The sequence below is a fragment of the Rhinoraja longicauda genome, chromosome 11 (assembly GCF_053455715.1).
Source record: "Rhinoraja longicauda isolate Sanriku21f chromosome 11, sRhiLon1.1, whole genome shotgun sequence".
Classification (NCBI taxonomy): domain Eukaryota; kingdom Metazoa; phylum Chordata; class Chondrichthyes; order Rajiformes; family Arhynchobatidae; genus Rhinoraja; species Rhinoraja longicauda.
Genome location: NC_135963.1, coordinates 13,695,315 through 13,723,311, shown reverse-complemented (window position 1 = coordinate 13,723,311; position 27,997 = coordinate 13,695,315). Strand labels below are relative to the sequence as shown.

Sequence of the window (27,997 nt, the reverse complement as noted above, 5' to 3'; positions counted from 1 at the left end):
TTGTAATTGTAATTGATTTTATTAGACAAGTATGAAAACAAAACAAGTATGTAAATCATACGAGGAATTTGATTTGCCATCCAGTCATACCAAAAAAGGCAACGAAACGCACAACCTCATGAAAATTTAACATAAACATCCATCACTGCGGCACCTCCACATTCCTCACTGGGATGGAAGGCAATAAAGTCTTATCTTCTTTCCTCCTTTTTCTCCCGCGGTCGGGGGAGTCGAACCATCTGCAATCAGGGCGATTGAAGCACCCACAGCCGGCGATCGTTGGGGCGATCGAAGCTCCCGTGATCGGGGCGGTCGAAGCACCCTGCGGCTTGGAGCTGCCGAGGCTGGTCCCTAATCAAGGGACCGCGAGCTCCATGATGTTAAGTCCGCAGGCTCCCGCGGTTGGAGCTCCCAAGGTCGATCCCCAGCAAGAGGCCGCCAGCTCCACGATGTTAACCGCAGTGCAGATGGAGATAAGATAAGGAAAAAGTCGCATCTCCGTCGAGGAAAGAGATAAAAAAGTTTCCCCCAGATAAAAATGGTTTCCCCCAGTTCACATAATTTAGTTATATAGTTATATAAAAGTTTATATATTTAAACTTTGCTCTCACAACACGGCGAGGAAGTGGTTTAAAAAAAAGTTGAAATTATTCTTGAAACTATTGAAATTTAATGATTTTTCTTTCATTATTGACATTTTGACTGATTTCTAACAAAAAAAACACCTAGGATAGTCATAAAATGCTGGAATAACTCAGCAGGTTAGACAGCATCTCTGGAGAAAATGGCAGGTGACGTTTCGGGTCAGAACCTTCTTCACTGATTGTAGTAGGGGGAGTGAGAGAAAAAACACTTTTTGTCCCTCACACTCTCTTTTTTTCCCCCACTCTCCCTGCTACAATCAGTCAGAAGAAGGGTCCTGACCCGAAACATTACCTATCCATTTTCTCCAGAGATGCTATATACTAGAAAGGAACTGCAGATGGACTCAATATGCTGCAGTAACTCAGTGAGACAGGCAGCATCTCTGGAGAGAAGGAATGGGCGACGTTTCGGGTTGAACGGGTTTGTATTAAAGATAGACATAAAATGCTGGTGTAAATCAATAGGTAAGTCAATAGGTTAAGCAACATCTCTGGAGAAAATGGATAGGTGGCCCGAAATGTCACCTATTCATTTTCTCCAGAGATGCTGCCTGACCCGCTGAGTTACTCCATCAAATTGTGTATCTTTCCACAGAGATGCTGCGTGACCCACTGGGTTACTCCAGCATTTTGCCTATAGATCAGCATCTGCTGTTCCTTCTTATTATATTAAAAGCACCTTGGAGTTTGATGTATCTGTATTTGAAAGCTTACTGTTCAGTCTCTCCAAAGTGTTACATGTCCACCTATCACCTACTACGCTTTGTGCTACATGTCCTCTCTCCCAGCTTTCATCCTGAACCATGATTTTCAGCTTTCCACCTGAAGATGAATAGGTAACGCTTTGTGTCGGCCTTCTTCAGAGGGTTCCGACCCAAAATTTAACGGACTCATTTTCTCCAGAGATGCTGCCTGACCCGCGAAGTTACTCCAGCATTTTGTGCCTATCTTTCATATAGACCAGCATCTGCCATACCTTTCTATCAGAAATGTAACAACACAGAGGGATCTTGTGCTCCATCATTAGCTCCCTGAAAGTATTAACATGAGTAGACAAAGTGCTAAAGATGGTGTGTGGTATGCCTGCCTTCTTCAATTGGAGCATATATGGAGTATCATGTGCAGTTCCCATTGCCTCATCACAGTAAGGATGTGGAGGCTTTGGATAGGGTGCAGAAACGGTTTAACAGGATACTGCTTGGATTAGATGGTTTTAGTTATAGACAAACTTAGATTGATTTCTCTCGGTCATCAGAGGCTGAGGGGAGATCTATGAGAGGCATTGATAGAGTGGACAGTCCAAACCTTGCTCCCAGGATGGAAATGTCAAATACTAGAGGATATAGCAAAACGTTTAAAGGAGAAATGCAGGGCAATTTTCTATACATGGAGAATGGTAAATGCCTGGAACGCTCTGCCCCGGGAGGTGTTGGAAATAGATGCAAGAATAATCTTTAAGATGTTTTTAAAGAGGTACATGAACAGGCAGGGAGTGGAGGGTCATGAATCATGTGCTGGCATTAGGGTTCAGTTTAATTTGACATCGGGTTCAACACAAACGTTGTGGATTTAAGAGCCTGTTCTAACTATCTGTTCTAACCTTGCATGGCAATAGGCCAATTCATCTTGGTTCAACACCATATAATTAACTTGCCTGTCTTACTCATTTTAACCTAGTGGAATTAGAGATTCTGCAGCCACTCTGATGGCACATTGAAAATGTAGTTTAGTTTAGTTTAGAGATACAGAGGGGAAAACAGGCCCTTGAGTCCATTGAGTTGGCGCCGACCAGCGATCCCCGCGCACTAACGCTGTTCTACACACACTTGGGACAATTTACAATTATACCAAGCCAATTAACCGACAAGTAGTATAAGAAAATAACTGCAGATGCTGGTACAAATCGATTTATTCACAAAATGCTGGAGTAACTCAGCAGGTCAGGCAGCATCTCGGGAGAGAAGGAATGGGTGACGTTTCGGGTCGAGACCCTTCTTCAGACTGATGTCGGGGGTGGGACAAAGGAAGGATATAGGTGGAGACAGGAAGATAGAGGGAGATCTGGGAAGGAGGAGGGGAAGGGAGGGACAGAGGAGCTATCTGAAGTTGGAGAAGTCAACGTTCATACCACCGGGCCGCCATTAACCGACAACCTGTATGTATGTGGCAGGAAGCCGGAGATCCCAGAGAAAACTCATGCAGGTCACGGGGAGAACGTACAAAGTCCGTACAGACAAGCACCCATAGTCAGGATCGAACCTGTGTCCCTTGCAGTGTAAAACCGCAACTCTACCGCTGCGCCACCGTGCCGCCCAGTAAGCAGCAACCGACGAATGTTTCTTGTGAGGACATACACAGGACACTGTTCAAAAGAAACTCTATAACTCAAATCAGTAGTTTCAGTACTCCACATAGTAGCACATATAATTGTACTTGAACTATCTCTCTTTGAAGGCCCCCTATTGTTGTGATATTGTTTGCCTGCTAATTATAGTTTTCAATCCACCTAGGCCGGATCTCTTGCGAGGATGTTGAATTTGCCTTCCTCCAATTAAGTATTTTCACACTTGATTGCGTGTATACTGTGCCGTATCTATTTTAAGTCTGCTGTTATTATGATCGCACTTTCCCCAAATCCCCTCCCATTAGAATCCATTTCACTTTCCCCACCTTGTTCCAGAGTGCCACACCTTCTTTGATAGCCCTGGGTGAAGCATTTCGGCAGGAAATTTCTCCACCACATGAATTTGCTATTAGTGTTCATATTAAGATTGTTTCCCTTTGCAAGAGCTGCATATCATTTCATGGGGCTGCCTGCATTGTGCAAATCTCAAAAAAGAATGCAGCTGGCAGCTATTGAACATGCTGCATCTTAAGTGGCTGTTCAGGGATGTGATCCGAAGATCAATGCAATGTTTTGGCATCAAGCGGGAGGAAAGCAGGCTTTATATCCTGTAACCTCAACTCTTAACTACCAGTTCATATTCAAGATAAGTACTCAGTCTTGATAGCCGGAGGGGCAGCACATAAAATGAAAAGAACGAGAGGATGAGGAATTGGTAAAGCACACTGCCCACCTTCGGAAACGGAAAAGCATTTTAGCGGCCTCGATTTAGTGAGAGCTTTTCCTGTCATTTGGCCCATTATGATGCTCATATCCTGAGGGGACAAAGTGAAGTGTATTGAAAGGACTTGCCTGGTGCATGAAGCTGAGAGGATGCTGTTTGGATGGAGGTGTGTAACCCACTGGAGATATGCAGTAGTCCATCAAATAGAATTGTTCACTTGTGCATGGCTCGAGTCATAGAGTCACAGAGCGATACAGTGTGGAAACAGGCCCTTCGGCCCAACTCGCCCACACCGGCCAACAATGTCCCAGCTACACTAGTCCCACTTGCCTGCGCTTGGTCCATATCCCTCCAAACCTGTCCTATCCATGTACCTGTCTAACTGTTTCTTAAATGATGGGATAGTCCCAGCCTCAACTACCTCCTCTGGCAGCTTGTTCCATACACCCTCCACCCTTTGTGTGAAAAAGTTACCCCTCGGATTCCTATTAAATCTTTTCCCTTCACCTGGAACCTATGTCCTCTGGTCCTCGATTCCCCTACTCTGGGCAAGAGACTGTGCATGTACCCGATCTATTCCTCTCATGATCTTATACACCTCTATAAGATCACCCCTTATGCTCCTGCGCTCCATAGAATAGAGACCCAGCCTACTCAACCTTTCCCTATAGCTCACACCCTCTAGTCCTGGAAACATCCTTGTAAATATTCTTAGAACTAATCACTCCAACAGTGTGCAGTGATTTCATCCAGTTGCTTAGGGTATTATAGAAAGTAGCATCTCAATCTGGGAAACAACTTTTGTTTAGTAGCCTAATTTTTTTTTTTTAATTCTCTCGAGCTGGTAATTTCTCAGTAGAGACCCGATGGGCTGAAAGGCCTGTTTGCATGCTGTCTGCCTCTGAATAAGTATACCAATGGCAGAGTTGCTTAGAAGACTCAACGTGCTGAAGTAACTCTGCGGGTCAGGCAGCATTTCTAGAGAAAAAGGATAGGTGATGTTTTGAATCAAGGCCCTTCTAGGATGTGCAATTTACCAGGGAGTACAAATACCTGGGAGTGTACCTGGACAGTAAACTGGACTGGTCCAGGAACGCTGAGGCCCTGTACAAGAAGGGACAGAGCCGCCTGTACTTTTTGAGAGGGCTCTGCTCCTTCAATGTCTGCAGTGAGATGCTGCAGATGTTCTACCAATCGGTGGTAGCCAGTGCCATCTTTGTTGCTGCCGTGTGGTGGGGCAGCAGGGCGAAGGCCGCAAACTCCAATAGGATCAACAAACTCATCAAGAAGGCCGGCTCCATCCTGAGGGCGGAGTTGGATTCATGGGAGGTGGTCTTGGAGGGGAGGATGCTCCTCAAACTGCGGAGCATCCTGGACAATACAGCTCACCCCCTCCATGACACACTGGTCAACCTGAGGAGCACCTTCAGCAACAGACTGGTTCCACCAAGATGCAGGACAGAACGCCACAGGAGATCCTTCTTCCCTGTGGCTATCAAACTTTACAACTACTCCCCCTGCTGTCGTGGGGTCGACTGAGACTGACTCCCTCTCCCCCATCTCCTCAATCTTTGCACATCCCCATAGCCTTTCCACTTGTCACTTTAATTTCATGTTTCATACTTCATGTATTTTGTGTTTTTTATGACCGTTAGCAAATTAATTTCCCTCCTAAAGTTCTATCGTATTGGATCGTATCGTTCTTCAGATTGAATGCTGCTGCCCCACAACACAAGTGGTTGGGGTTCAATCCTCGTTTTATCATATCATCATCATATCATATCATATATATACAGCGCGGAAACAGGCCTTTTCGGCCCACCAAGTCCGCGCCGCCCAGCGATCCCCGCACATTAACACTATCCTACACCCACTAGAGACAATTTTTTACATTTACCCAGTCAATTAACCTACATACCTGTACGTCTTTGGAGTGTGGGAGGAAACCGAAGATCTCGGAGAAAACCCACGCAGGTCACAGGGAGAATGTACAAACTCCTTACAGTGCAGCACCCGTAGTTAGGATCGAACCTGAGTCTCCGGCGCTGCATTCGCTGTAAAGCAGCAACTCTACCACTGCGCTGTTTTGCTGTCTGTGTGGAGTTTTCACACTCTCTCGCCAACCAGATGGGTTTTCCCCAGGTACTCCAGTCTCCTCCCAAACTCTGAAGACCTTCCGGTTAATCGCTTAACATAAATTATCCCTGATGTGGATTAGTAGTAGTGGAATTCATGCGGGGAATGTGAGTGATGTATTGAATGGCGTCCGGTGTTGTAAGAAATAGGAATTGTTAAGAACTGTTATCAGAATGGTGTCCAGGTTTGGTCACCATGTTATAGAAAAGATGTTGTCAAGCTTGAAGGGGTACAGATAATTTTTTTTCCAGGATTTTGACAGGAGTTGAAGGACTGAGCTATAGGGAGAGGTTGAGCAGGCTAGGGCTTTAGGAGCACAGGAGGATAATGGGTGATCTTGTCGAGATGTGCAAAATCATGAGAGGAATAGATCGGGCATAGTCTTTTGCACAGTCTTCTAGTCTTAGGGGAATTGAGAAACGGAGGTTTAAGGTGACGGGGGAAAGATTTAAAGGGAAACTGAGGGGTAATTTTTTTTACACAAGGGTGGTGGGTGTATGGAACAAGATGCTGGCAGAGGTATGTTGAGGCAGGGACTATTGCGACAGTTAAGAAACATTTAGACAGGTACATGGACAGGACAGTTTTCGAGGGAAATGGGCCAAGCATGGGCAGGTTGGATAGTGTGGATGGGGCATGTTGATTGGCCTGGGCAAGTTGGGCCGATGGGCCTGTTTCCACACTGTATGACTCTATGACTCTAAAACATGAATTAAGTGGTGGATGGGACTGTACCATCCCATGGGTTGGATATGTGCTCTGACATAAACCATATTGACTGTCAGGCTGTGGAGATTTGTCAATGCTGCTGCTGTGACATTGACAGTCTGAAGAAGGGTCTCGACCTGAAGTGTCACCCATTCCTTCTCTCCAGAGAGGCTGCCTGACCCGCTGAGTTACTCCAGCATTTTGTGTCTGCCTTGGGAGCATGGATATGGAAATCTCCTCCTGTTCCAGTCTTTGCCATGGGTTGAATAATTATCACCAGTGTGTGAGAGGATGAGATTTTTGTACAAATTGCATGTAGGTGAAATACTGACAGTCTTCCAGTTTTTTGCTGATAACTTTACCAAGCATTTAAATCAACTCATTCTAAATTAGCAGAAATGACTGCTGCATGTTCTGGTGGGATTAGGAACGCTGAAGCAACAAAGAATCGGCTGGAGGAACTCAGCGGGTGGAGCAGCATCTGTTTGGGGAAGGGAAATATCGACATGTCAGGTTAATACCCTGCATCGGGACTGCGTGAAGATGGACAATAATCAATACCAAGTGGAGAGTATAAAATCATGAGAGGAATAGAGTGGGTAGATGCACAGAGTCTCTTGGCCAGAATAGGTGAATTGAGGACCAGAGGACATCGGTTCAAGGTGAAGGGGAAAAGATTTAATAGGAATCTGAGGGGTAACGTTTTCCCACAAAGGGTGGGTGTATGTATGGAACAAGCTGCCAGAGCAGGTAGTTGAGGCTGGGACAATCCCAACATTTAAGGAGCAGTTAGACAGGTTCATAGATAGAACAGGTTTGGGGGGATATGGAAATCCAGGTGGGACTAGTGCAGCTGGGACATCGTTGGCCGGTGAGGGCAAGTTGGGCCGAAGGGCCTGTTTCCACACTGCATCACTCTATGACTCTATGACTATGAGAGGACGAGTGTTGAAAGAGGGGCCATTTGGTGGATGAAGGAGGGGTGATGGATAGACTCTTGTGAAAATGGAGGATGACAGGGAAGAATTGATGCCATGGATTCTAGAGCCAGCAAATTAAGGATTGGCAGTTTCATAGAACACAATCACCAACCACCACAAGGATAGACCTAACCTGGCATTGTCTCCCCTCATTGACTGTACTTTCAGTTTCTTTCTGGCTACTTTATTGAATCATCTGCCTGTAGACAACTGAATCAATATCCACCTCTCCAATTAGTCTCACTCCAATTCTGCAAATGATGTGCTCTGTGGTAACACAGCTCCCTGATTCACTCTCATCAGCCAGTGCTATGCATCATATCAGGCCACCATCTCGCAAACCATTACTGATTTCATCATCTTGACGAATAGATAGAATCTTGATTAGTACGGGTGTCAGGAGTTATGGGGAGAAGGCAGGAGAATGTGGTTAGGGGGGGGGGGGAGCTAGATCAGCCATGATTGAATGGCAGAGTAGACTTGATGGGCCAAATGGCCTAATTTTGCTCCTATCACTTCTGACCTTATGACCTCTGGCGATCTCTCCTCCCCAGCCTCCAACCATATAGTTAGAACTTTGTGTCCTTTTTTTTGGTAAAACTGGCATCTGCAGTTCCTTGTGTTTACTATGCATCATTAACTGAAGTACCATCCTGGTTAGCTGGAGGAATTGCTTTATACCATTAACATTTTTGAAATACAGAAAATATAAATCTGAACTGCCATCCTATCATTGCGCTGTACTGTCGTTTAATGATGCATGATAGGTGTTGAAAGGACTGTAAACGTGTATGGTAGCTTTTAAAGTGCAAAAAGAACATTGCAATCTTTGCACTTGAATGTGTCCAAGATATTCCCTTTCAGCACCACAGATAGAAAGTTTGCACCTGTTAATGACTTCCTTGTGTGAAAAAATTCTTCCAGACAGATATTAACACAACGTTCTATTTCTCCTGAGTTATGCATTTTCATATAATTTTTACAAGGTAACATCTCTGCCACATTTTCCAAAAGTCAACTTTTCATCTCGCCTCATTGCTGAGACCCACCACTGTTGTCTTCCCTTGAAGTTTTTCTTTTAACATTACATCTTAAGACGTGCTCTGGGCTATAATGTTGTTTGAGCAGATCTAATTCAACTTTTCAGCTATCTCTGTAACATTCACAAAGTTTGGATACAGCCTATTTTATCTTCCATTATGCGGTCCTGTGCACACATATCTATTCTATTTAGTGCGAGATGCTGCCTGCCTCATTGAGTTATTCCAGCACTTTGTGTCTCTCTTTGGTATAAACCAGCATCTGTTTCTATATTCTATTTTATTTGTCCTTTTAACTCATCGATGGATCATATTTATTTTCTTTCACAGGTTCCTAATTGTTTCCAGAGACCTGTTGCCCTCCTGCACCTTGTACTCTCTTGTCTACAAACTGACGCATCAATGTTGTGTGTCAGCACTGATTTCCAAAGGACTTCACTCAGTTCATGTAGCACATGGATGATTCACTAACTACATTCTCAATCCAAACGTCATCCTCCTAACACATCGCCCTTTGCATCGTGTCCTCAGTTTCTTACTCATTTCCCCAGATTTCAGCTTGAATTCATATGGTTAGAGATTGGATTATGTCCTCTTTTTTTCTGGTGCAGCAATGTGATGCTGTGAACTAGACTAGTCGTCCATTTTGTAGGAAGACCCTTGGGATTGGGGCTCTGAGGTGACTGAGGCCAAATGAAGGAATGGCAGGCTCTTCCAAAGATGGGGAAAGGAGTTGCCCGATGGGGTTGGCGGGTAGGTGGTTTGTTTTGTTTACTTTGGTTTAGAGATTCAGCGTGGAACCAGGCCCTTTGGCCCACTGAGTCTGAGCCGACCAGCGATCCTCGCACACTAACTCTATCCTACACACTAGGGACAATTGACAATTTTTACGCGAAGCCAATTAACCTACAAACCTCTACATTTTTGGAGTGTGGGAGGGAACCAGAGCACCCGGGGAAAACCCACACGGTCATGGGGAGAAGGTACAGATAAGCACCCATAGTCGGGATCGAACCCAGATCTCTGGCGCTGCAAGGCAGCAACTCTACCGCTGCACCACCGTGCCGTATTGGTATGTTAAATATGCATTTCTTACTCCAATCAAACTAGGCTCACATTGATTAGACCATCCTTCAAGTATCTTTTCTCAACACAACCCTGTTGGAATTAGGTTTCTCTCCTTGCTGATTGGCACTTGCTGAAGGAATCAGCAAGCACTCTGATACTGAAGTTGCTAACTTGTCTCCATCTGGGATTCATACCAAGGATTTTACAAGGCCAATGTAGAAGTTCTTCTTGTTCTCATCCACCATTTGCAGGCTGCTAATATGGCACCTTGGTGTTCTCTCTGATGCTTTTTCAGTCAGAGAGTTGTAAATCTGTGGAATTCTCTGCCTCAGAAGGCAGTGGAGGCCAATTCTCTGAATGCATTCAAGAGAGAGCTAGATAGAGCTCTTAAGGACAGCGGAGTCAGGGGGTTTGGGGAGAAGGCAGGAACGGGGTACTGATTGAGAATGATCACGTTGAATGGCAATGCTGGCTTGAAGGGCCGAATGGCCTCCTCCTGCACCTATTGTCTATTGTCTATTGCAGCATTCTGCAATTGTGAGGGAGACAAAGAGCTGCATAGGCGTTCGAAAAACTCCTGAGGCAAGGAGGTTGAGAGTCGATGTAATCTTGACCTCCGAGGAGAGATCCATTCATGGATGGAAGCAGGGTCCTAGGCCATCCTGCAGCAATGCACACATTCCTGTGATGAGAGTGGCGCATTGGTAGAGTTGCTGCCTTACAGCGCCAGAGACCCAGGTTCGATCCTGTCTGTACAGAGTTTGTACAGTACATTCTCCCTGTGACCGCGTGGGTTTTCTCCGGGTTCTCCAGTTTCCTTCCATATTCCAAAGACTCACAGGTCGTGTACGGGGATGGATCGTTGGCTGCTGTGGACTCGGTGGGCCGAAGGGCCAGTTTCTACGCTGTATCTCTAACGTTAAAGTGTAAAGTCTAAAGAGAGCATGGGAGAACTTGAGCCTCTGGATATATTGCTCATCAGAGAAGACCACATCGGGGGTTTGGTCCATGGGAGTCCGTGGGAATCGGTCTTCACTGATGGGCACGTGTTAGGCACTTGCCCCAAGGTCCCAGACCTGCAATGAGTGGCCAGACATTAAAGTAACGATGCTTCCCAGGAATAGAGTGTTGCCCATGAAACTAATTTATTAGCATCTCATTGCTAAATGCTCACCTGCTGAGCACCTGCTGTTTGTTTAACCACAGGCAGTATTTGAGCAGACTGCAGTCATATCTGGAGGTGCCAAGTCAGGTCTTCCAATGTCCACAGAGTGAACCTTTTATGTAACAAAGAAGCGATAGAGTAGTGCGCTGTGGTGCTGGCGGTACTCTATTTAACCCTGGTCGCAGTTTCTACACAAAAGCACCATTTTACGTCAGTGAAGGTGAAAATGTAGGACAATCCTACCACAACCAGAGAGACGTCTTGAGCAACAATCTACCTCATTGGAGACCCTCAGATTATCTTTGATCGGACTTTACTGGCTTTATCTTGCACTAAACGTTATTCAGGTTATTCCCTTTATCATGCATCTGTACAATGTGAATGGCTCGATTGGAGTCATGTTTGTTGTCTTTCCGCTGACTGGTTAGCACGCAACAAAAGTTTTTGACTGTAATTCGGTACACGTGACAATAAACAAAACTAAACTCAAAGTGCAAGAAAATAACTGCAGATGCTGGTACAAATCGAAGGTATTTATTCACAAAATGCTGGAGTAACTCAGCAGGTCAGGCAGCATCTCAGGAGAGAAGGAATGGGTGACGTTTCGGGTCGAGACCCTTCTTCAGACTGAAGAAGGGTCTCGACCCGAAACGTCACCCATTCCTTCTCTCCTGAGTCACTGCCTGACCTGCTGAGTTACTCCAGCATTTTGTGAAACTAAACTCAAATGTACGCTGCCTGAATGGTGGTGACCCTCTGTGTGTGCCTGAAACAAGGAAAGCCATGGAGACACTAGCATGAATCATACAAAGAAATGTCCAGGCCACATATCCTCAGTGGAGCCATTTCACCCAATTAACTGGTATGTGCATGAAGAGGGAATTCTGTTTCGAAGCACTACTGTTTGGACCTTTTGGTGTGGATTGCAAAATCTAGGGAAGGCAATTAAAGTGAAGGATGTAAATCAATTTCAAAGCGAGCTGGAGGGGCATTTCCTGAGAAAATCAACTGAAGGGCTTGGGTAGTGAATTACACTGTCTGCTCTTTGAACACTTACCATCTATATACGAAAACTCTCATTTGTTTGTTTGTTTGTTCCTGAACTGCAGCCAGAACAGTACACGATAGCGCGACAATTCTAGGCCCACCTTACTCACCGTCGTCCCTTTGGTGCTAATAGAAGAAGTTTCATTCAAATCGGTGTTATATTTTAAAAGTTATTCACATTTTAAAGTTTAAATCTATCTCCGAGGGAGGGAGGGAGGGAGGGTGGTGGAGGGAGGGAGGGGGAGGAGGGAGTATAAGGGGGGTTGAGGGGGGGGAGGGAGGGAGGGAGGGAAATGGGGGTTGAGGGGGATGGTGTGGGGAAGGGTGGAGGGGGGGAGGGAGGGGAGGGGGGAGGGGAGGGAGGGGGGGAGGGGAGGGGGGAGGGGAGGGAGGGGGAAGGGAGGGAGGGAGAGAAATGGGGGTTGAGGGGGATGGAGTGGGGGGAAGGGGGGATGGAGTGGGGGGAAGGGGGGGAGAAGGGGGGGAGAAGGGAGGGGGAGGGGAGGGGGGAGGGAGGAGGGGAGGGGAGGGGGAGGGAGGGGCAGAGGGGGGTGTGGGGGGGAGAGGGGGTAGGGAGGGGGTAGAGAGGGAGGGGAGGGGAAGAGGGGAGGGGGAGGAGAGGGGAGGGGGAGGGGGGGGGGAGAGGGGAAGCGGAGTGGGGGAGGAGAGGGTGCTGTACCAATGCAGGAGAGGTTTGGGCCCAACGGGTCCACTTGGTCTATTGTGGTCTTAAAATTCCAAATATATCACATCATTGTTGTTTACTGGAGATACAGCCTTATTGAAATACTTAATGAGGTTCTTGCCTCTATCTAAGCAGAGTGCTTGTTTCTAGGAGAATTACTACACGTAATACTGAAAACTGCTTAAAAGAGAGTTGATTGCAATATTTTACTTGTTACTGGAGCCAGACCAATTGATCCTGATTAGATTTGCTATGGATTTCATGAAGATTTACATTGTAATCTTAATTACAATCCGGTACCTATAACCCAACATTTAGTTAGTCTAATAAATCACGTCAGCTTCATCCATTGCCACTCTTGGTATCCTGAATTGAATACTTGGATTTGTTGCTTGGATTTCATTTTTGGAGCACTTTAAATCAATCTGAAACCATCATTGCAGATGGATAATGTCCTCTGGGTTAAGCAGCCACAGATGCTCATGTAAATGGGTGTCTTTGTGCATTCACTGGCTAGTTGCTCATCTGATATGTTCATCTGGCAATAAAGAGGCATTTGGATAGGCGTATTGACATGCAGGGAATGAAGGGATGTGGATTATGCTCAGCAGATAAAAGATGGTCATGGCATCATGTTCGGCACAGACACGATAGGCCAAAGGCCCTGTTCTTATCCTGTACTGTCCTGTGTTCTATGATAACATAATGCCTCTCTAAATCTATAAGATACAGTTCAAAATCACACAGGTGCATCGGTAATGTTGCTGCCTTACAGCGGCAGAGAGCCGGGTTTGATGCTGACTACAGGTGCTTGTCTGCATGGAGTTTGTATGCTCTCCCCATGACCTGCATGGGTTATCCCCGGAGATCTCCGGTTTCCTCCCACACTCCAAAGACGCACAGGTTTGTAGGTTAATTGGGTTTGGTATCATTGTAACTTGTCCCTAGTGTGTGTAGGATATTGTTAGTGTGCAGGGATCGCAGGTCGCCGTGGACTCGGTAGGCGGAAAGGCCTGTTTCCGCATTGTATCTCCAAACTAAACTAAACTACACTAAAGTAAGGGAATACAAACCATCTGTGTGGATGGGTACATATAATGGTTTGCTGAAGAAACACTTGCAGAGCCAAACGGTCTACTTAATCAGCACATCAACCACTTACCTAAATACCCAGTGCTAAGCACAATCATATGATGACTTCTGACGCAGGGAGAGGCAGAAGCTCCCAGAGTGCCGTGGCCATACCTCGACAGCAGGCCTGGCTTGCCGCTACGGATCCGGGAAACCACCTGGAGTCATCCAAGGCTCGTCTCTGATCGAGCCCGAAGACCAGGAACCAGTGAGGAGGACCGCAACGGCGAACAAAGGGCCATTTTCAAGATGGCGGCAGAGGGAGGAGATGATTGGTGCCTCCATGGCAACTGTTAAGGCCAAGATAAGACTGCACTCTTAAGAACTTAGAATCTTTGTTGACATCAGAAACGTGATGATTCCCTGTGTGCAGTCCCCGTGAAGTCTACTTATCTATGATTGTGCTTATCTATAGTATGTTTTTGCTGGATTGTATGCAAATCAAAGATTTTTACTGTGCCCAGGTACATAGGTACATGTGACAATAAAGCATCATCATTATTATCTTCATGACTGTGACATAAACTATGTGTGAGTTGTACAAGTGCAATCTGCTGAGGTATATTTTTGACAATGCATTCCAGGGCATCAGCACCCACCACCAAGATACATATGGTCATGAGGTGTAGAGAAACATCTTCAGCAGCTTTGAGTATTTCATCTCACACACCACTCTAGCCTAGGAATATATCACCATTGTTTCACCACCATGGATCTCTACCATAGTTTAGTTTAGTTTGGTTTCTCACAAACTTTTATTGTTGAAAATTAACGATAGCAGGACAAACATTACAGGGTACAAAAGAATGCACTTCCTTGAAAACAAGAGATGGATCTCTTTCATTCTGATTTCCACTGTTCTACGTTTTGTTTATTTTCAGCTTAGTTTTGAGATACAGTGCGGAAACAGGCCCTTCGGCCCACCGGGTCCGCGCCGACCAGCGATCACCCTGTACACTAGCACTATCCTACACACTAGGGACAATTCACAAACTTTACTGAAGCCAATGAACCTACAAACCTACAAATGTCTTTGGAGTGCAGGAGGAAACCGGAGCACCTGGGGAAAACCCACACAGTCACAGGGAGAATGTCCAAACTCCGTACAGGCAGCCCCCCTAGTCAGGATCGAACCCGGGTCTCTGGCGCTGTAAGGCAGCCACTCTACCGCTGCGCCACCGGTAAAGCCTAAAGGTGGAATCATTCTTACTATGTAAACCAAGGACAAATTAAAAAGTGCTATTTACCAACCAGAGGTGTACAATAATAATATCCTGAGAAAATAAAGTCAGTTTTAAAAGGAATCCTCGTTTCAAACTACAATAGCTCATCTTTCAAATTATCATCATGTTGAAATACCATGGTTCTGCATACAATAAGTGGCCAGTCTTTGCAGACAGGAGTCAGTCCGTGAGTATGTGTGAAGTGGCGTTTGGGGAGGAGTGGGTGGGGAAGCGTCCAGTCTTTGCAGAACAGAGTCAGGCTGTGAGTGGTGATGGGGGGGGGGGGGGGTGGGGGGTCCCAGGGTTACCTTTCTGTTTCTCGAACCTGCAGTAGAACTCGTTCAGGTCGTTGGTCAACTGACAATTGTCCAAGGACGATTGTCCATTTCCTCTTGTAGCTGGTGATTTCTTGCAAGCCCTTCCAAACTGAAGAAGCGTCATTAGCTGAGAACTTGCTCCTCAGCTTCTCAGAATACTTGGCAGCTCTGATTCCTCTTCTCAGCTTGTACTTGGCCTGCCTGTGGAGGTCTGTATCCCAACTCCTGTAGGCCTCATCTTTTGACTGGCAGAGCTGTCTGAGTTCTGCTGTGAACCAAGGCTTGTCATTGTTGAACCTGATCCGGGTCCTAGTGGGAATGCAACTGTCCTCACAAAAGCTGACATAGGATGTCACAGTGTCTGTGTGCTCATCGAGGCTTGTGGTTGCTTCCCTGAACACATTCCAATCAGTGCAGTCAAAGCAGGACTGTAGTTTTTCAATGCCCTCGCTTGTCCATCTTTTCGTTGTTCTGACCACAGGCTTAGCAGGTTTTAGTTTCTGCCTGTAGGTGAGAATAAGGTGAACTAAACAATGATCGGAGAGACCCAGAGCCGCCCGGGGAACAGAGTGATATGCGTTCTTGATTGAAGTGTAGCAGTGATCAAGTGTCCTCTCCCCTCTGGTGGGGCAGGTAACGTGAACGTACTTTGGGAGCTCACGACTGAGGTTAGCCTTGTTAAAGTCCCCCAAAACAATGACCATGGAGTCCGGGAAGTCACTCTCTACCCTCAATACCTGGTCAGCGAGTTGCGTTTGTGCCTCATGTACGCAGGCTTGGAGGGGATGTAAACTCCAGCGAGAATAAAAGAGGTAAATTCCCTCGGAGAATAAAAGGGTTTGTAGTCTTTTAAGAAAGATTCTAGATTGGGGGAATAGAAGTTAGACAGTACCGCGATGTTGCTACACCAATCCTGGTGAGTGTAGAAGCTGATTCCACCTCCTCTTGATTTCTCTGCTGCGTCGGCTATGCAATAGACAATAGACAATAGGTGCAGGAGGAGGCCATTTGGCCCTTCTAGCCATTCAATGTGGTCATGGCTGATCATTCTCAATCAGTACCCCGTTCCTGCCTTCTCCCCATACCCCCTGACTCCGCTATCCTTAAGAGCTCTATCTAGCTCTCTCTAGAATGCATTCAGAGAATTGGCCTCCACTGCCTTCTGAGGCAGAGAATTCCACAGATTCACAACTCTCTGACTGAAAAAGTTTTTCCTCATCTCAGTTCTAAATGGCCTACCCCTTATTCTTAAACTGTGGCCCCTTGTTCTGGACTCCCCCAACATTGGGAACATGTTTCCTGCCTCTAACGTGTCCAACCCCTTAATAATCCTATACGTTTCGATAAGATCCCCTCTCATCCTTCTAAATTCCAGTATATACAAGCCTAGTCACTCCAGTCTTTCAACATATGACAGTCCCGCCATTCCGGGAATTAACCTCGTAAACCTACGCTGCACGCCCTCAAAAGCAAATATATCCTTCCTCAAATTTGGAGACCAAAACTGCACACAGTACTCCAGCGTGGTCCACTCTGTGTAGTTGACAGCCAGCCAGTTGCAGCACATTGTCCGGGGTCGACTCACACAGCCAGGTCTTGGTGAAGCACAGGGCAGCGGCTCGAGAGAAGTCCTTGTTTGTTTGGCACAGGAGTTGCAGTTCGTCCACTTTGCTGTTGAGAGAACGTAGATTTGCGAGGAATGTACTCTGGAGCGGTGTGCGTAATCCTCGTCGCCGGAGTCAGGTGAGTGTTTGAAAAAGGATGTACTGGCCCTGGAGAGGGTCTAGAGGAGGTTTACCAGAATGATTCCAGGAATGAGTGGGTTAACTTATGATGACTGTTTGACCAGACTGGGCCTGTACTCGCTGGAGTTTCCATAGAAACATAGAAACATAGAAAATAGGTGCAGGAGTAGGCCATTCGGCCCTTCGAGCCTGCACCGCCATTCAATATGATCATGGCTGATCATTCAGCTCAGTAGCCTGTACCTCCATACCCCCTGATCCCTTTAGCAAAAAGGGCCACATCTAACTCCCTCTTAAATATAGCCAATGAACTGGCCTCAACTACCTTCTGTGGCAGAGAATTCCACAGACTCACCACTCTCTGTGTGAATGAGAAGAATGAGAGGGGACCTCATTGAAATGTACCGAATAGTGAAAGGCTTGGATAGAGTGGATGTGGAGAGGATGTTTCCACTAATGGGAGAGTCTAGGACCAGAGGTCATAGCCTCAGAATTAAAAGATGTTCCTTTAGGAAGCAGATGAGAAGGAAATTCTTTAATCAGACTGTGGTAAATCTGTGGAATTCTTTGCCCAGAAGGCTGTGGAGACCAAGTCAATGGATATTTTTAAGGCATAGATAGATAGATTCTTGATTAGTACAGGTGTCAGGGGTTATGGGGAGAAGGCGGCACGGTGGCGCAGCAATAGAGTTGCTGCCTTACAGCGAATGCAGCGCCAGAGACTCAGGTTCGATCCTGACTACGGGCGCCGTCTGTACGGAGTTTGTACGTTCTCTCCGTGACCTGCGTGGGTTTTCTCGGAGATCTTCGGTTTCCTCCCACACTCCAAAGACGTACAGGTGTGTAGGTTAATTGGCTGGGCAAATGTAAAAATTGTCCCTAGTGCGTGTAGGATAGTGTTAGTGTGCGGGGATCACTGGGTGGCGTGGACCCGGTGGGCCGAAGGGCCTGTTTCTGCGCTGTATCTCTAAATCTAATAAAAATCTAAAGACAGTAGAATGGAGTTCAGAGGGAGAGATAGATCAGCCATAATTGAATGACGGAGTAGACTTGATGGACCGAAGGGCCTAATTCTGCTCCTATTACATATGACCTTCTGGCCTCTGATTTGGATACCTGCAATATATTAGTGTTTTTTAACTTTAAGGGTACTTTGGTTCGAGCTTTTACAAACACAGAAATAGGAAAAAAACATACTTTGTCGGACTAAATAGACATCAGGGAATCTGCGTGAACAATTGAGGCAAAAGATAGAAGCTTCTACAGATATTTTACAATATGTTTCAAAACACAAAGTGTTGTGGGAAGTCAGTGGGTCAGGCCGCATCTGTGGAGGGAATGTGCAGACGACTTTTTGGGTTGGGACCCTTCTTCAGTCTGATAAAATATGCTGCCGTGCACTTATGTTATGTGCATATTAGCACTTAAACCTGACACCCTCGTCCAGTACTGAAGGAATATTGTACTTTCTAAGAACCTTTCGAGATATGCAACTGGCTCCATCTCTGTAGATATGAAAGACCCTATGACACGACTCGGAAGAAGGAAAGGGGGAGTTTTCTCCAGTAAAACAAAGCTGGATGGGCTCAGCTGTGGGGCAGTGCTTAAGGGACATTTCTGATTGAGACCCTGCATCTTTGTCTCCTCAGATGCTGCTCGACCCTCAGAGTTGCACCAGCGGTTTATTTATGTTTCAGACTACAGTATCTGTTCTCTCTTGTGCCTCCAAATTATCTCCAGAATCTTGGGTTATATTTATCACACAATCAATATAATTAAAATAGATTATCTGGGCACGATCGTATCATTGTCTTGGACATTTATTGTGCTCATTTGGCCGCCTTCTCTTCTTCATGGCAAGAGTGCCTGCACTTAAAAAGTACTTCATTGGCTATGAAGTGTTTTTTAGAGTCATAGAGTGATACAGTGTGGAAACAGGCCCTTCGGCCCAACATGCCCACACCGGCCAATGTGTCCCAGCTACGAAAGTCCCACCTGCCTGCGTTTGGTCCATATCCCTCCAAATCTGTCCTATCCATGTACCTGTCTAACTGTTTTTTAAACATTGGTTGAATCCCAGCCTCAACTACCTCTTTTGGGCAGCTTTTTCCATACACCCACCACCCTTGGTGTGCAAACGTTACCCCTCAGATTCTTATTTAATCTTTTACTCTTCACCTTAACCTATGTCCTCTGGTCCTTGATTCCCTTACTCTGGGCAAGAGACTCTGTGCATCTACCCGATCTATTTCCCCCATGATTTTATACACCTCTATAAGACCACCCCTCACCCCCCTGCGCTCCAAGGATTAGATTCCCAGCCTACTCAATTTCTCCCTATAGCCCAGACCCTCTAGTCCTGGCAACATCCTCGTTTTGGTGTATGTTAGTGTTGCAAAAGGAATGATATAAAAATCCTATTCACTTTCCAGCTTGACAATTACTTGCACATTCTTGCAGATGCCATTGGGGTGAATATATTTTTGGTTGACTAAAAGAGATACATTTTTAGAGCATTTGTCAGAATTGGTTTATATTTGTAAGACTGTGTTTAATGAAGAAAATGGAAATGTATCTCGCACAATTGTAAACGGGATGTCGCACTCACTTGAATTTCATAAATTCATAAGTTCGAGGAGCAGAATTAGGCCATTTGGCCCATCAAGTCTACTCCGCCATTCAATCATGGCTGACCTATTGTTCCCTCTCAACCCCATTCTCCTGCCTTCTCCCTATAACCCCTGACACCCTTGAATGTTTGGGAATGTGTGATTCTGAACAATGGACTCCTTATATAAAACTTCAAATTTCAATATATTTTTTTAAATCTCATCAGCTACAGAAAACCTTTGATGGCAAATGATAGTGGTGCAAAAATTAAATAGATATAATTATGCATTGATGATGCAATTATGAGTTAGATTTAGCTCTTAGGACTAAAGAAATTAAGGGATATGGGGAAAAAGCAGGAACGGGGTACTGATTTTAGATGATAAGCCATGATCATATTGAATGGTGGTGCTGGCTCGAAGGGCCGAATGGCCTACTCCTGCACCTATTTTTCTATGTTTCTGTGATTCTATGTTTCTATTGTGATAATCCACCAGCAATCAGTTTCCTATGTAATTGTCCTGTGATTCGATTCAATTGGCAATGAATGTTACAAGTCTTAACGAAAACTCGGGAGGATTTAGGTCAATTATTTAGATGCTAACTAAAACCAAATCAAACCTGTAATTGATGACAGTGGTTTGTGTGTTAGAATGTCCATGTTTTATTTTGCTAATTTTAAATTGCGATAATCTGTTTATTATTTACAAGATAATCGTGGGAGAAGTGGCTGTGTTTTTCCTTCAATCAGCTTCTAAGGAGTTTGGAGATCGTGAGAAGGCAATAATAACCGGAGACTGTTGTTACATCAACCCCCTGGTGCGCAGAACAGTTAGGTTCCTTGGTAAGAGTAATGTTTGAAGTTCTGTGGAAAAAGGCCTCCATTTTACGTAAAAAGAAAGGCCTCCTTTCTAAGTAAATGAGGAATAGAGTATAACTTTTTTTGTATTTTGATTGATATATTTTGTTTCCAGTTGTGTAAAAAAAAATCTTTAACAAAATAATTACAATTTCCACAAGTTAATAATGCCAAACAGTGAAAAGTAAAATGGAAGTTACTGTAATTTTCAAGCTGTGAATTATCGAAAGATGTGTTAAGTGTTTTGTATTCTGCTGCAATCAAAAAGAAGGGTTAATTCCATCTTTCTCAATGATGGCTACAGCTTTCTGGCTTTCTGTAACAGCTCGATAGTAAGACAGAAGATTGACACAAAATGCTGGAGTAACTCAGCAGGACAGGCAGCATCTCTCGATAGAAGGATTGTGTGACATTTCAGGTCGAGAACCTTCTTCAAAAACAGAGAGTCAGGGGGGAGGGAGACACAAAGATATGGAAGGGCAAGCTGTGAAAACAAGACATCAAAGGGGATGAATTTCAAGGAAAATGTAGAATATATCATTGTTAGCTATGGGAAGGTGACAATGAAGCATAAAAACATAAAATGTAATCAGGACAGTCAGACTGGTCGGAGAACTAAGATGGGGGAGGGATAGAGAGAGAGGGAAAACAAGGGTTACTTGAAGTTGAAGAAGTCAATATTCATACCGCTGGGGTGTAAGCTGCCCAAGCGAAATATGAGGTGCTATTCTTCCAATTTGCATTGGGCCTCACTCTGACAGTGGAGGAGGCCCAGGACAGAAAGGTCAGTGTGGGAATGGGAGGGGGAGTTAAAGTGTTTCGCAACTGGGAGTTCATATAGGTTTAGGCAGACTGAGTGGAGGTAAGGCTCCCGTTGGCTTTTGCAGAATCTAAACTATGACATTGCGGTCGTATTTACTGTATTGCATATTTTTTTTACAATGTTCATATTTATATTTTGGGCTGAAACACAAAGATGTGGGGTTGGCTGAAGAAAGATTTATTGAAGTAGGAGTTTTTACTATTTCTCACTGAAGCAGAATAGCAGGTGAGAATCTTTGTGACAACGATGACTATTGCCAGCTGATAACAAAAGGTGCTTTACAAATATGTGAAAGGCGGTCTCACAAATTGGACATGAGTCAATTATACAGTGAAAGGCAATTTACTGTAGCATATTGCTGTCATTGCTTTACATTGGGTACGCAAATGGTTCATTGATTGAGTGATTGAAAGATACATCATGAAAACAGGCCCTTCAGCCTACCAAGTCCACACCGACCATTGATCACCCATTCACACTAGTTCTATGTTATCCCACTTTTGCATCCACCCCCTACACAACACGGGAAATTTACAGAGGCTAATTAACCTACAGACCCCAACATCTTTGGGATGTGGGTGGCACAGTGGTGCAGCTGGAAGAGCTGCTGCCTCACAGAACCAATGACTCAGGTTCGACCTTAACTTCGGGTGCTGTCCGTGTGGACTTTACACCTTTTTCCTGTGAAAAACGCATGGGTTTTGTCCGTGTGCTCAGGGTTCACCCCATGCCCACATATGTTAGAGTTTGTTGGTTAATTGGTCGCTGTAAGCTGTCCCTAGTGTGTGGGGATAACATAGAGCCAGTGTGAACGTGTGATCGATGGTTGGCATGGACATGGTGTACCACAAGGCCTCTTTCCATGCTACATATCGACAGTAAAGCAAAGACACCAGAGAATTGAGGACCACTCCATCACAGGGAAAATGTGCAAACTCCACACAGACAGCACCCGAGGACAGGATCGAACTTGGGTTCCCGGTGCGTTGAGGCAGCCGTGCCACCATGCCACTTAGTCTCTATCAATCCCAGTTTATTACAGTAAGGTAAATAACCGCAGCATTCATTCTGAGGTGTAGATGAATGCCAAATTGCTTTGAACAGTTTGTCTGAAATTCCCTGGCCACCTCTTAAAGTGAGCTGTAAAAATCATATGTTTAAACAGGACTAAGTCCTTTGATAAAATAGCAAAAAACATTTCAACTTGAAGCATTAAGCACCTCACCTCACATCCGGAATCTTGGAATCTTGGAATCATCCTTGATCAAACCCTCTCCTTCGACAAACACATCAAACACATCACAAAGACAGCCTTCTTCCACCTCAAAAACATTGCCCGTCTCCGTCCATCCCTCTCCTCCACAGCTGCAGAAACCCTCATCCACGCCTTCAACACCTCCCGTCTGGACTACTGCAACAGCCTCCTCTATGGCGCACCCTCAAAAATCATCAATAAACTTCAATACATTCAAAACTCCGCTGCCCGTCTACTCACACACACCTCGATCCGTGACCATATCACCCCCGTCCTTATAAACTCCACTGGCTCCCCATCCCCCAGAGAATCCAGTACAAAATCCTCCTCATAACCTACAAAGCCTTCCATAACCTGGCCCCATCCTACCTGACCGACCTCCTCCACAGGCACACTCCCACCTGCACCCTCCGCTCTGCCGCTGCCAATCTCCTATCCTCCCACATCCGGACTAAACTCAGATCCTGGGGGGACAGGGCTTTCTCCATCGCTGCTCCCACCCTATGGAACTCACTACCCCAAACCGTTAGAGACTCCCCCACACTCACCACATTCAAAACATCGCTGAAGTCTCACCTGTTCAGTACTGCCTTCAACCACTGAAGGTCACCTCACCTTCTGTCTCCTTTCTCTGTTCATTTATTTATTTACTTATTTATCTATTTATTCATTTCTCTATGTTCTCAAAATCTCTGTAAAGCGTCTTTGAGTATATGAAAAGCGCTATATAAATAAAATGTATTATTATTATTATTATTAAATGCTAATATCCCAAGGAATAATTTCAAAGCTTTTGCGTTTTTTAATTGATGTTAAAAGGTGACTGTCTTGTTCTATATTGTGGATTTGGTCCGTGGAGAATATATTTGCAATTATTTTTTTCCCGTTAAAACAACAAAACAGTTCCCTTATGCATTTGTCTTTATCTATGTCCCATAACAACCTAAAATTACTTGGATTATAATATGATAGAATTATAACAGATAACTGAACTGTAAATGCATCTACAGTCTTTCTGTGTCTCCATAACAGAAGATTAAACTTTAGATGATATTTTGGGTATCAGGAAAGAAATCATTATTTTGATTCAATAATTCAAAATATAACCTTAAATTAAGTTGTAGTGGAAGGCCAGATCTAAAGGTCTAGGTAACCTTTACACTGAGTGTGTACTTCACATTTTGAAACCAAAGCCTGCAGGGAGGGATTCTTATTAACAATAAACAGCTGAATACATTTAAAGTAAAATGATTTCCAGTTCCATTAACATCCACTAAAATGTTACTTGAAAACATTATGCTTTGGCTCTTATGTTAGAATCAGAGAGAATCAGATAGTCATACTTCATGGAAACAGCCCCTTTGGCCCGGATCGCCCGTGCCGACCCAGATACCCTTTCTGGTCCCAGCTACCCGCATTTGGCCCATATCCCTCTGTATGTGTCTGTCCAAGGGGTGCATTTCTTTTTTTGTTATTGCCAAAATAAATTTATTTCTGACTTTCCTCACTTTATCCTATGTTGGAATGTAAAAAAATAACCATGGCATGGTGCAATGTTAAATGAATGTGAAATACCCAAAATGACGGCTCACGTAACAAATTAAAGAATTTATTTATTTTTCTGCCAAGCGGACCTGGCATCTGCTAAGATCAATAATGTTTAATGATGTCATTTTTCTGGCTGTTTTTCAATGGATGTTGAATACGCTACATTGGATTTTTCCAGGCTGTCTCCTTGGTTACTGAATGGGAACTGATGGTCCTTAATAATGGCCGTTCATTATAATGTCCATTCATCTAAATGGAATGAAAATAGCTTTCAGTGTCATAGAATGGCGCTCCCCGAATTGAAACTAGTCTGTGATCTGTTATCGTGATGCTCAAATCTGAATGCACTGTGTTCAAATGTGAAGAAAGAGAATCCTGGTGTAAGTTAAATAAAGCAACATTTATCCTCATTCGGTCATAAGACATAGGAGCAGAATTAGGACATTCTGCCTATCAAGTCTGGTTTGCCGTTCAATTATGGTTGATCTATTATTCCTTCTTAACCCCATTCTCCTGCCTTCTCCCCGTAACCTTTGACGCCCGTACAAATCAATGACCTTTCAATCTCCGATTAAAAAATATCCAATAACTTGGCCTCCACTGTCATCTGTGGCAATGAATTCAATAGACAATAGACAATAGACAATAGGTGCAGGAGGAGGCCATTCGGCCCTTCGGCCCTTCGACAGAACAACACAAACATACAGTTAACAATTAAGAATAAAGCATAAACACATCAAAACAATAAGGATACACCATTACGGTCTAAACATGTGGGTGTAAATAAACCAGAGCAAAAAAGAGACTACAGACTTTGGTTATTGAGTAGAACTATCACTCGTGGGAAAAAAGCTGTTTTTATGTCTGGCTGTGGCTGCTTTAACAGTCCGGAGTCGCCTTCCAGAGGGAAGTGCTTCAAAGAGTTTGTGGCCAGGGTGAGAGGGGTCAGAGATGATCTTGCCCGCTCGCTTCCTGGCCCTTGCAGTGTACAGTTCGTAAATAAGGGGAAGGTTGCAGCCAACAACCTTCTCAGCTGTGCGAATGATCCGTTGCAGCCTCCGGATGTCGTGCTTGGTGGCTGAACTAAACCAGACCATGATGGAGAAGGTGAGGACGGACTCAATGATAGCAGTATAGAATTGGACCATCATTGCCTGTGGCAGTTGCTGAGATAGATATAAAATGCTGGAGCAAACTCAGCGGGACAGGCAGCATCTCTGGAGAGAAAGAATGGGTGACGTTTTGGGTCAAGACTCTTCTTCAGCCTTCAGACTGAATAAGCGTCTCGACTCGAAACATCACCCATTCCTTCTCCAGTGATGCTGCCTGTCCTGCCGATTTACTAAAGCATTTTGTGTCTATCTTCGGTTTAAACCAGCATCTGCAGTTCCTTCTTACACATAGTTGCTGTTTATTCCTCAAGAGGCTGATGTTTGTTGTGAAATGGGGGCAACCGTCTTTGTTCAAGGGTGTTGCAAGGATGATCCATGTCCATCTGCTCCTGAGCCCAGCACAAGCTTGCGTTCAGACAAAGTTGCTCACACAAGCTACCAAGAGATGGTGGAGAGATGGTACATTCTTTCTACACATTCTTGGCTAACAATGATATCATCGTAGACACAATGTAGAAGTTGCAGATGCGAGTTTACAAAAAAGAAACAACATGCTGGAGTAACTCAACGGGTCAGGCAGCATCTTTGGAGAACATGGAAGGGCGACAATTTGGGTCTGATGAAGGGTCCCAACCTGAAACGTCACCTATCCAAGTTCTCCAGCAATGCTGCTTGATCTGCTGGGTTACTCCAGCACTTTGTACTTTTTTATGATATAAATGTCACAGGCATAGGCTTTAGCAAAGTGTTCCCAACACAATAACGATGCTAAGTTTAATTGAAATCAGGTTGGTACAAGTTCATGAGACATAGAAGCAGAAGTAGGCCATTCGGTCCATTGAGTTTATGGGAAGAGGGTAGGATTTAAGTTGATTGGTGGCATTTACCTAGTCTTTTCACCCCCCCAATATGGTGGACTTAATTCTCCATTGGAAAAATATTTGCTGCCTGCAAGGAGATTCACTTTGTAGCTCTAACTTGGACAACGATAGGGAACCCGATCTGACATTTTAATCACAGGGATGAACATAGAAACATAGAAACATAGAAAATAGGTGCAGGAGTAGGCCATTCGGCCCTTCGAGCCAGCACCGCCATTCAATATGATCATGGCTGATCATCCAGCTCAGTAGCCTGTACCTGCCTTCTCTCCATACCCCCTGAGCCCTTTAGCAAAAAGGGCCACATCTAACTCCCTCTTAAATATAGCCAATGAACTGGCCTCAACTACCTTCTGTGGCAGAGAATTCCACAGACTCACCACTCTCTGTGTGAAGAAATGTTTTCTCATCTCGGTCCTAAAAGACTTCCCCCTTATCCTTAAGCTGTGACCCCTGGTTCTGGACTCCCCCAACATCGGGAACAATCTTCCCGCATCTAGCCTCTCCAACCCCTTAAGAATTTTATATGTTTCTATAAGATCCCCCTCAGTCTTCTAAATTCCAGCGAGTACAAGCCCAGTCTATCCAGTCTTTCCTCATATGAAAGTCCCGCCATCCCAGGGATCAATCTGGTGAACCGTCTCTGTACTCCCTCTAAGGCAAGAACGTCTTTCCTCAGGTTAGGAGACCAAAACTGCACACAATACTCCAGGTGCGGTCTCACCAAGGCCCTGTACAACTGCAGCAGAAACTCCCTGCTCCTAAACTCAAATCCTCTTGCTATGAATGCCAACATACCATTCGCTTTCTTCACTGCCTGCTGCACCTGCATGCTTGCTTTCAATGATTGGTGCACCATGACACCCAGGTCACGTTGCATCTCCCCTTCTCCCAATCGGTCACCATTCAGGTAATACTATGCTTTCCTGTTCTTGCCGCCAAAGTGGATAACCTCACATTTATCCACATTATATTGCATCTGCCATGCATTTGCCTACTCGCCTAATCTATCCAAGTCACTCTGCAGCCTCCTAGCATCCTCCTCGCAGCTAACACTGCCACCCAGCTTCGTGTCATCCGCAAACTTAGAGATGTTGCATTCAATTCCCTCGTCCAAATCATTAATATACACTGTAAATAACTGGGGTCCCAGCACTGAGCCTTGCGGTACCCCACTAGTCACTGCCTGCCATTCCGAAAAGGACCCGTTTATTCCTACTCTTTGCTTCCTGTCCGCCAACCAATTTTCTATCCACCTCAACACTGAACCCTCAATACCGTGTGCTTTAAGTTTGTACACCAATCTCCTATGTGGGACCTTGTCGAAGGCCTTCTGAAAGTCCAGATATAACACATCGACTGGTTCTCCCTTATCCACTCTACTAGTTACATCCTCAAAAAATTCTATAAGATTCGTCAGACATGATTTGCCTTTGGTAAATCCATGCTGACTTTGTCCGATGATTTCACCACTTTCCAAATGTGATGCTATCACATCTTTAATAACTGACTCGCATTTTCCCCACTACCGATGTTAGGCTAACTGGTCTATAATTCCCTGTTTTCTCTCTCCCTCCCTTTTTAAAAAGTGGGGTTACATTAGCTACCCTCCAGTCCTCAGGAACTACTCCAGAATCTAAAGAGTTTTGAAAAATTATCACTAATGCATCCACTATTTCTGAGGCTACTTCCTTAAGCACTCTGGGATGCAGCCTATCTGGCCCTGGGGGTTTATCTGCCTTTAATCCATTTAATTTACCTAACACCACTTCCCGACTAACCTGGATTTCCCTCAGTTCCTCCATCTCATTTGACCCCCGGTCCCCCGCTATTTCCGGCAGACGGTTTATGTCTTCCTTAGTGAAGACAGAACCAAAGTATTTGTTCAATTGGTCTGCCATCTCCTTATTCCCTATGATCAATTCACCTGTTTCCGACTGCAAGGGACCTAC

At 44.9% G+C, this 27,997-nt stretch overlaps 1 protein-coding gene across 2 annotated transcripts in view; it reads left to right on the top strand.

Annotated features, from left to right (window-relative positions):
- The window catches only part of LOC144598307 (phospholipid phosphatase-related protein type 5-like), a 106,368-nt gene that overhangs the window by 33,556 nt on the left and 44,815 nt on the right, over nt 1-27,997 (top strand). For both annotated transcript variants that reach the window (XM_078408288.1, XM_078408287.1), the window contains exon 2: nt 20,279-20,411. In XM_078408288.1, coding sequence (XP_078264414.1) covers nt 20,279-20,411 — 133 coding nt within the window. The remainder of the gene's footprint in view (nt 1-20,278; nt 20,412-27,997) is intronic.